General features: G+C 39.8%; 1 protein-coding gene across 2 annotated transcripts in view; it reads right to left on the reverse strand.

Annotated features, from left to right (window-relative positions):
• Positions 1-11,006, reverse strand: part of rgs17 (regulator of G protein signaling 17) — a 32,172-nt gene extending 21,166 nt beyond the window's left edge. The window contains exons 1-2 of one of the 2 annotated variants that reach the window (XM_080450345.1): positions 10,860-11,006; positions 7,131-7,538 (exon numbers count right to left, since the gene is read on the reverse strand). In XM_080450345.1, the coding sequence (XP_080306471.1) occupies positions 7,131-7,133 (3 nt within the window). In that variant the 5' untranslated portion in view covers positions 7,134-7,538; positions 10,860-11,006. Of the gene's footprint in view, positions 1-2,108; positions 2,211-7,130; positions 7,539-10,859 lie in introns of those variants that run through there. The other variant, XM_080450344.1, reaches the window with a different exon arrangement.
• Positions 11,007-11,219: the final 213 nt, after the last annotated feature.

Raw genomic sequence — 11,219 nt, forward strand, 5'->3', positions numbered from 1 at the left:
TGGCCACGGAGCAGCTCCAGTAGAGCAGTTAATGTATGCAGTATGCTCAAAACTGGAGCTGTGCACGGCTCAGAATTATATATAAGAATCTACAATGACAGTATCTGCTAGGTCGGGGCTACACGCACACACACACGTGCACACACACACACACACACACACACACACACACACACACGCACGCTACTGTCCGACAGCCCCGCATAGATTCACACAGCGCACATAGTGCAGACTTATTCATCTCTTCTAATGTGTACAAAAATCATGAGTTCTGCTAAATCAGATTACAGTATAACTGACTAACACTGTACACTGCACAACTGTGTACATGCTCTGTATGATAGCTATGCTACAGCTATAACTAACCATTACATGTCTACCGTACCCCCTGACAATGACAGGCAAGCAGAAAGTGCATTATAAAAGTAATAATCTTTCACCCTCTTGCCAATCAGAATTGGATAATTTTTGCAATGACCATGATAAAATTATTGTAATAATAATCTAATGATGAACAATTGCTTATATAAAAATGTATAGTAACTTGTTATAGTAGTATATATGTACTTATTTAAACATGATGTCGTATATAGGCAGCATATGTTATGTTTTCTGCTTGTTTATTGTAGCGATTCTCCATTCATCAAGGTCTATTTTATTTCATTCATTTTGGAGGGTCAATTCTTGACTGTTATTTAATTAATCAAAATGAATGTTCCTGGGCACTGGACACTTAATGTCAACCCGGCACTTGCCGTTTCTCTATACTGTAGCTGTGACTATTTAAGCAGTCTCTAACCCATTAACCTCAGTTAACACAAAGAAATATGCCATTCCTGCAATTTATAAAGGCTTAGGAACTAAATTTGCAGTAGCCTGTCATAGGTATATATGGTATGTACGAGCTTTACAGGCAACAATTGTTTAGTGCTGATAAATATTCACGCACACAGGTGTCCATAGATCTGTGCATGATATAAGGAACCAAAGACACACTGTAAAAAAGAGAAAAACAAAATGCCTTAAGGCCCTCACAAGTGCTCAATATTGCATGAAATTTGACTGTCCTATGCTATAGTAAAAACTGTAACAGATACTACTTTAATCCATCCATTAAGACCGGGAACGCATCTGTGTAATCTATGAGCTTGTATATCTGCTATTTTTGAAAAATCTTAAAGTTTTGCAAATCTTTGAATATATATATATATTTTTTTAAAGCGAACATTTTTAACTCAAATCTTTGCTTCTGGGGATTCTACAAATGTCTTTTAAATCCTTTTTTTTTTTTTTACTTATGTTGCTCCAATATCAGTGGTTCCCAAACTTTTTCATGTCAAGGACCCCCACGATGATATGTATTTGGCCGTGGACCCCCATCTCAAAACAGTTTGTTCCAGGGAGGGAAGTTGTAACAGACTTACAAATGTTTGCTTAAAACAATATAGATATTGAAAGATTTGCACAAAATGTTCACTATATTTCGAAAATAGCAGCTCTACAAGCTCATGAGCACTATGAGCTTGTATATCTGCTTTTTTTTTAATAGCCAAATACATTTAAAATGACACAGATGCGTACCCGGATTCAACGGGTTAACTTAGTCCATGGTATGAAACCAGCGATGATCCTCCTCATACATGATTTCTGTGCCAAAACTAAATGCAGCTTTTGCCTACCTCTTTCTTTGTGAGCACATAGTGGGAGACAGTAGTATTGTAAATATTATGTTCATGGCATAACAGAATAACATACCTATATGCCTATATTTACTGTCAATCCTATTGTTTTACTGTGAGGACATGAAAATCTGACATAACTTTTCCCAATGCATTCTATTCGAGAGCTTGCTCTCTCTGCACTGGAAAGTTTTCCCCAGCCTTAAGCACATAAAACGCATTTTGATTAATTTCGCGTAGCTGTCCGTGATTTTCCAGTGCAAGCTTTTGACTCAGAATCCTCTTCACAATAGAACAATTTCCCTTTAACACTGAAGGTCACAGGCATTTAGAATTATTAATATGACTGAATGAGCTAGTAGGAGAAATAAAGAATTAATCAAGCTTTACAGTTATGACCTCATAGGCTTAATTAAACAAAACTCTTACCTGTAAAGTCATGTCTAAAACTGACCGCCTCACTGAACTCTAGCAATGCCCCAAAATGACTACACTCCCGAAATGGAAGTGCCAACATGAGCGCCTTGCCCCTGCTATCTTTTTCGCTCTGCTCTACTTTTTCTCCAAGGGTTTACTACTACAGTGATACATGACAGGCTGTGCACGGGCGACCTGCCTGATATGCAAATGCTGTCGCCTGACCACTTCAGTGGCCATCAGTTATTCAGCAACCGTACCGTATAGCAGGCCGTGGAAAAAAAAAGAGGTGGCAGTGATGCAAACGACAATGAGGTACAGCTTTGTTCTAGCACCGGAGGAGGAGGTCGCAGTGAAAAGACATGCAAATATGGCATGGAAACACAAATAACCTGCACAGCAGAGAGGCACAGAGCGAGACAGCAAGAGATGAGAACGGCATGATAGATCTGTAAATCAGTCACCATACGCTAAAAGTTGTTAGGCCCAACAATGGCTTTTTAGCCAGAGCAGTGAGCACACATTTTTTGTTTTCACTTTCATCATTTTGATACACTATAACGTTTAGTTTCCACTGCTCATCCAGTACTGAGCGCTTAACAACCAACGCTGGCTTACCCATTCATCAGTGGTAATTATTTTTACCAGGTGGCTGAGAACTCATACTGCAAGACACTGACAACATCAGTCATTTTGTGATTTAATTGATTATAAAAATATATATCAATTTTCAAAAATAGTAAAAAAGAACAGTTTTGCAAGCTCACAATGCTTCCTATTGTGATGCTTTGTGAGCTTGTAGATCGGGCTGGCTATTTTCACGACCCCTTGTTTGACAAAGTATGAAATAGGGCCCAAGTTGTTAATCAGACAAATTGATTTTAACGTAATTAACAAATAAGTAATGTTAACTAGAGCCACAGGGATAATTAACATAAATTAAAATCTAGCTGGAATTATTGATGAAATAAATAGCACTTTTAAGTAGCCTAACTCGAAATTGACAATTCAAAACATGCTGCATTGTAAAATAAGAGAATTTGCAGAATAGCTTGGGAAGTAAGTATGAAATGGTCTATAAATTAATCGTTTATGAATCTAACATGAAAGTGTCATAATGTTTTAATTTCAGTCATAGAGAGTAAATAGTCATGCAAAGTCATTTTCTTACCAAGGAACTGTTAACCTGAAGGATTAACTCAAGCTCCCAAACACAGAGCTACAGTAGACTACAGTCTTTTTGTATTACTATTATTATTATTATTATATATTATATATTATTATGCTGCTACAATGTCTGAAGAAGCCAAACTCTATGTACCTGGTCCTGACCTGTACACAATATAACAATAAAGCCCAACGTGAACCTTGAACTGAGCATTATCAGTGGTGTCAGTGGACTCATTCACAGCTAAGGAAATGCACTGTTAACAAAGCTGTTTAATCAAATCACCAGCCAGTATTTCAGATCTACTGGTTGCTGTGGAGTCTGATGTTCTTGATCTAACCTGTTATTTCCTCTTTCTGTTTGCCTTCTAACATGATCTCCATCACTTCCGTCATAAATTCTTTGTAGGTATCAGTATTTCTAGGAAAGGTCACTTCAAAATAGCTCTGTTTTGTGTCATAGTGGTGTTTAAACTCTTACAGAGCTACTGTGTGTGTTGGCATTTTAGGCACATATCAGTCTGGTGCTCAATGGATGGAGGTGAATGCATATTTGTCAGCCCACAATTCTTTGAATTGGTGATTTTCACTGTCAACTTTTCTTTTACTGGCCAACTTTGAACATGCCATTTTGATTTGACGTTCCGATCCACACTAAACTTGCCACAAACACTGTGCATGACAATAGTCTCACACCCTCCCTGCCTCAGCCTGTACTCAGCCTACCATGAGTTAGTACGTCTACATTACCTGTATCTACCTTTGCTTCTACTTCTGCAATATCTCCTGCTACAACCTACATACAACACAGCATACAGTAGATACAGTATATTGTATGTTCTATATACAGTACCATTACTGGAATAGCCTACTTTATGTTCTATATTGTTTTGTTTTTTTCTCTTTGTTTTCAAATTTGGCAAATGTTTGATTAGTTAAACATACATGAATATAACCATGATTATAAGTCTTTGAGAATAAAGACAAATGATTGGAAACCAATTCAATTTCCCCGAGACCAACTTGAAAGACCACCCTGGCACCCGTGGCTCACGGGACACACTACAGTGAAAAGTTACACATCACTGTCCAATAAGCAATACATTGCAATGTTGTTGTTTTTTTAAATGTGTACAATGTATTCCTTCAGCCGTTTTATAGACTAAATATGGGGAAGGGTCTTCAGTCTACTTGAATGGATCATTTTTTTATTGCTGCGTGAGTCAATTGAGTAATATCAGGTAAAGTTCTAGTTTTATTTTCTGTGTGTGCATATGTGCAAATTATGCGCCTGCACAAAAATACAGAGATAAATAGCGGGCCGGGTTGCCTAACCCAGGGCGAGCAAATATTGGAAGTCAGTTGTAGCCAATTGGAATGGAATATGAAAAAAGCTGCCACCCCTTGTGGCATCTACAGTATTGTGGTAGTAATAAATCAGGTTAGACCTCTTCAGGCTAAGTCCCTGCAGGTATTGAACTTAATTACTTAAAACTTCTTCCAGAATCTGCTATGATGGTCATCACATCACACACACACATGCACACACAGTTATTGAGGAACTGAGAGCAATATTCAGCATTTTTACATAGACCATAATTAGACCATAGGAAACAGAGATTGAACATAACCATTGCATTCACAATTCACATAAAGTAGACCTGCATAATATAAATGCATTTTCAGATTATCCATGATCTGAAATTCTAGTGTCGGCTGGGATTCATTATTTGACGTGCACTACTTTATTTAGCAAGCATGCTGTAACATGTTCTCCAGCCTCAAGTTTTCCTTCAAAACCTTCAGGTAGACTACCCTACCCTTAGATGCATTAAGACGGTAGGCACTAGGCAGCAGCGAGCAGAGTAAAAAAGGCAGTAGCCTAACTTTGCAGCGTAATAAGAAGCCCCAAATGGACTGTTGTGCAACAACCGATCATGTTCGGACAAAGGAAATGTCAAAATGTTGCGTGAGTTATTGTGTTGAAAGGACATGTTATTAGATTTATCTGGTGGTTTTCCTTCATCACATTGTATTTAACAGCTGCACAGAGTGGTGCCTCCAGTATGTGAAGCGCTACACTGAAAGAAGCACTTTGAGGTTGCAACTGTGATTAAGGGCTGTAGAAATAAACGTGCAACGTGTAACTTACACATGATGGGTAAGGAAATCCAACCAGGAAATAAGTTCAAAACAAAAACATACTTATTTTTAATTATTATAAGCATGGAAAGGAAGAGTGATAATTGTCATCCTTTGTGGTGGAACTGTATCTAAAAAACACCCCTGTAAAATCAAATTAATTGCTCAACTAGTGCCAACAGATGATGTTAACACTTGATATCCAGTGGCGAAAGGGCCCACTCTGTGTGGAGCTTGCATGTTCTCCCCGTGTCTCTCAGGGTAGTTAATAGAGGGAATAGCTGCTGAGGGGAGTGTAGTGCCCAGGATCACTTAGGAAATTGGCACCGGGTGAAAAAATAAGGGTTACAAAATCGTGGGAAAAAAAGAAGAAAAAAAAAGAAACACTTGATATCCAGGAAGTTAACACAGGCAATACTAAGCTTTACTTAGTGCATCAGGGGTTCAGTTTGATGACAGAATGGAAAGACCATCATGCAAAACAGGGTGCTACGACACCAACCTTAATGTGCAATGTTTCACTCTATCAGGGCTTTCGCAAGACAGGAACTTCCTGTTTTAACACTGTCAAGAAATATTTTCTACAATGAGGTTTAATTTGAGCTCAAAATTAGGGGTCCAACAGTTAAATCAAACTAATCTATTTGATCAATTGTAAGAATGTATTGATTTTAATGAAATTATTTTCAAAAATACCGGATCTATAAGCTCAGAACACATCGCAATGCAACACATTGTGAGCTTGTAGATTGGCTATTTTTGCATGGCACCGTTGTAAGACAAAGTATAAAAAAGTGCTTAAAGGGATACTTCACTTTCACATAAAATAAACATTAAAAATATATATTAAAAAAAAATGAAAGAAGTTATGGCAAAATAAAGGCCCCCTCACACATTAGTAGGACACTCTAATGTGTGAGGGGGCCATGAATTTTCCATTACTTTTTTCATTTATTTTTAATATATTTTTTAAATGTTTCCCCCCGCCGAAAGTGAAGTATCCCTTTAAACGGTTAATCAGACTAATCAATTTAGTAGATTCTAAAATATCTATTTGAATTTTGTCATGTCGATGTGTAGCTATATATATAGCAACACATGGACTTTGGGCGCGCCTCCTCGGCCTCAAGCTCTGCTAAATCGGCGCGCCTCCGTCATGGACAATAACTATTATCACGTGTGCGTGTGAACGTGTGTTCAGCGTTCCCCTAGCGTAGCTTCCTGGTTGCTATGTGGGGGGGGGAACAACAAAAGCCAGGTCCGCCTCGCATCAAAGCCCCGCCACGCGCCTCCTCCTCCTCTCGCCGCCTCACATCAAAGCCCCGCCTCGTGCCTCCTCCTCCTCGTGAGGAGGAGCGCCTCGCATAAAAAACCCTGTCTCGAAAAACCCTGCCTCGCGCCGAAGCCCTGCGCCTAAAAACGAGTGCTCCTTTTTCAATTTCCCTGGAATGCCAATTTCCCTGTGACATATATATATATATATATATATATATATATATATATATATATATATATATATATATATATATATATATATATATACTTTTTTTTTACGCATTCATTTTCCCCAGACGCACTTCTCAATTATTCAATCAATCAAAAATTGATCGATAGAATCATCACTAACAAAATAATCAATAGTTGCAGGCAGCCCTACTACGACGCAGTCCAACAGGTCCCTGATGTAAAACAACACGGAATGGAATAGCATAAAATCAAACCTACCATGAGAATTAGTGGATTACTAAAGACAAGTCAGATGGTGCAGTCATGGTGCTGAGGTAATATGTTGCAGGATGATAACAGGCTGATGGACTGACTGACTGACTCGGTGGCTGTCTGTCTGATCGTCCGTTTGGCTTGTTTGAGTTGCAGGGCGAGCAGTCAAGATTCTTCTCAGTACAGGAAGAGGGCTTATTGGTTTCACCATCCCTGACCGACAGTCATAGAGAGGGACGGAAGGGATGAGGGCGAACTGTAGCTAATTCCTCCCCTTGCTTTTTCCTCTTAGACTGGCTCCTTTTCCTCGCTCGTTCTGCCTAGGAGGCTAGGCTTCTGTAGATCTCAGGACGGGACTCAGCGGACATGTCATTTGCAGACTTGAGTGTACAGGATGCAGCAAAAGCACAGCATCTGAAACACAGAGGCCAGACAAAGACATAGGCTTCATTATTCACTTCCACTGAGCAGCACACATCCACTTAGTGCCTGTGGGCCATTGAGCAGCTCTAGCCTCTCCTCCACAGATATGATCAGGAAAAGATGTGCGTGCATGTGTGTGTGTGCGTGAGTGCGTGAGTGTAGAGAGGGGGGCTGCATTAGAATAGGCGGGATTATTGTAAAACAAATAAGAGAAGAAGTAACCAGTTTCCTTCTTGGCCACTTCCACCCTGGCATCCCTATTCTGGGCTCATTTTCAAAGATTTTCAATATTGTTTATATCTAGGAAAACGTTTTGATTGACTTTCTCACGAGTCTACTGGATGTAATGTTTAGACAAATAAGATACCACTGAGGTTATCAAGTTGGTGGGACTGCCCAGTGTTCCAGCCTAGTCTAGTGACCTCTGTTCTACTCTACCTACCTTGAGGGAAGTGGACTAAAAGCATAACAAAGGCAAACTACTGGGCAATATGACTTCAAATCAATTCATGATTATTTCAAACTTTTGCCTTGATTACGATTAATGAACAATTAAAAGACTAATTGTGAAAATAGCAGATCTACAAGCTCACGACATCACATTGCGACACCTTGTGAGCGTGTAGATTGGCTATTTTTCTATGGCTATTTTTGTACACCACCATTGTGCAAGGAAGGATAATACAGGGATAAGTTGTTAATCAGACTAACTGATTTCAGTCTATTATTTAGTCTATTTCGTAAAATGATAAATGAAATAAAAAACACCTGCTTTTCGTCTCGCTTAACCTACAGTACATGAACAAGATTAAGTCGGTTGTTGGTTCTAAATATTGGTTTTGATATATGTTCGGTTAATCGTCAGCCCTACTTCTACATCTGACTTCTACTCAGGCCGGTTTGGGACAATTGGACACTAGCGTGCACTGTTATATAGTAACAGTAATAACAGTGCAATATATCGATATGGTTCCATCAATATCAGTTTCACCTGTGCAATAAAGTACTACAAATTATAAATATCACATCCTTTTATTACACAGCTTCCAGTAAAGGTAGCAAAAGTCAAAATATAATATTATAATAATAATTCTAACACTGCAAATACAATTCTGAGCCTGACAAAGATATGCTGTCCAATTGTTCAAATGTCACTTTTATACACCAATATTTGGTTAATGCAATGATGTGTCCATAGCTCTGAGGGAATTTTATGTCAAAGCGTATCACACCAAATACACAACCAAACAACTAAGCAAGCTGTGCACCTGAGCCTGTCCGGTGCGACAAAACGTGTGATGTACTGTCGATTGGGCAAAGGGGAGCAGCAGATGAGTTCAGTTTTGCTACTGTTGTAGAAAGAATGCCGATAAGTCTCACGAGATGCAGCTATAACAGTGAGAATAAAATCACACCACATGTGATTCACATGATGTCAAAACCCTTCACAACAGGTTAATAAGCCTAATAGCTTCATCGCTTCATCTTAGTTGGCAATTATACTTTTGTAGCCAGTCTTAATGGTGTTGAACTTGAGACTCACAGTTAGGAATCGATTGATTTGTGTAAACAAATATTTTTGGGACATATCTATCTACCGTATACAGCATAAAGAGATTCATATCATTCACAAGAAACAGTGATAAAATGGCCTGTGGTGATCACGAAATTCATAGGATGGAAAGTCACTTTATAAGAATCTATTTGCATGCTCTGGCAAGTGGCAACAAAACTTGGGAACCACTGGGTTAAACAGAGATCTGTCCATAGGGGACTGCAATGCAATGTGAGCGTTCTCTCTCAGCTTTGGACTGCATGGTCATTTCAGCAATGCAATGCATTACATTACATGGCTGCGAAGAAGAGAACAGGCGAAATTAAGACGCGGTGCAACAACAAAAAAAGAACATTAAAGGAAAGCGAGTATATACGCTCTACGGTTAGTGATGAATGAATGATGTTGTCGCTGCAGCTTGTAATCCGATGCATCTGCTTGAGGGCCCATGCATGTTTTCAGATAACAAGTAGGCTGGCTCATACTAGGCTCCAGCTCTACAGTATGTGTAGAAGTAGCTGTGTGAGGCTGTAGCCGCTGTTGGGTTGGGTGTTTTACATGGTTTCTCTTCAGTGTTGCCATGTCCGCGTATTATAAGCGACTTTGGGCTTGTTTTTTTTGTAAAGTCGCATATAAATAATTGTTGGTAGTTTGCGGGATGCGTTTTTTTGGCCTTGTTGGGACTTGTTTCCTATTGTTGTTTGAACCAGTGGTTCTCAAACATTTTCAAGTCAAGGACCCCCCCTTTGAAAAAAATTTACCCAAATACAAGATTTGTGTTATTAAAATGTTTCAAAAAATATTCACGTTTTTCATGTTGAAAACAGCAGATCACTAGCTGTAGAATACAACTCTCGTAGACGTATTTATGATTCTGACGTTTTATTGAAAACGTCAGAATCATAAAGTAGGTATACGAGAGTTGTATTCTACAGCTAGCAGATCACAACGATAGCCAATGTATCATGTTTAAAGGGCGAAGCAATTAAGGCTCGCTTGGGCTTGTTTTCATAGACCTGGGTTGCTTGTTTCTCTCGCAAAACCTGGCAACACTGATGGTTTCCCTTGCAGCAGCTGTCTGTCTGATCCGAAGCATCCGAACCACAGCCACTGCAGCAGGTAAGGCTGTGGCAAAACGACAAGATCCCTCGCCTAAATAAAATGACACTGACGACCGTAACACACACGAGAAGAGGGCTGCATGGAACATTGTTGTCGCATCGACAATTTTCCAATTATATATATATATATATATTAAATACAAAAAAATCAAACACCACCCACTTTCTTGGAGCTAGCCTAGCCATCAGCCGTAGATCGAATACCAAAACGCTCGCCCCAAAAGACAGTCGCCCCGGGGCAAATCTGCCGGGTATTCACCTGGTATTCCTAAACGTAACCTCAGTAAACTATGCCTAACCTAACCTTATTCGTTATTCCTAAACGTAACGTTACCTCAGTAAACTATGCCTAAACCTAACCTTATTCCTAAACATAAGTAACCTCGGTAAAACGGTGCCAAAACCTAACCTTATTCCGAAATTTAACCTCAGTAAAAAAATGGGAGCGAGCGTGTTTTGGGGCGAGTCTTCCGGTTACCCCTTAGATCCGCTATCTGTGGCAGCAGAGAGAGAGAGAGAGAGAGAGAGAGAGGAGGAGGCGGTGGCAGCTGAGCAGCAGCAGCTAGCACCGTGCTAACGGTGGCTAGCGAGCCCTTGTACATGGAGCCCTTTGCACATAATAATCATTCGTCTTACCCCTTTGTTTTAGACTGTCAGCGTCCTAGGCGGATAGCTCGGAATGCACGTCGCCCCGATGCTTATTTAATGTCATCGTAGATGGTAATCCCGCGGTGTATAAATGTCCATCGCCGCTGTTTTTCTGCCACCATCCGCCCCAACTTCAGCACCCGAACGCTGCCGAGCCCCTGGATGCACTGCGCAGGCGCGCTGTTGTCACCGCTGTCAGCTCTCAGGCTGATGGTCAGAGGCTGCAGTGTCATGATGCACTGCTGTGTCCCCTACACAAGTATTATTATATCACTATTATCACTATTATATCACTGCTGTGTCCCTACACAAGTATTATTATATATCACTATTATATTACTGCTGTGT

The sequence above is a fragment of the Gymnoscopelus braueri genome (genome assembly GCF_963280865.1).
Source record: "Gymnoscopelus braueri genome assembly, chromosome: 14".
NCBI lineage: Eukaryota > Metazoa > Chordata > Actinopteri > Myctophiformes > Myctophidae > Gymnoscopelus > Gymnoscopelus braueri.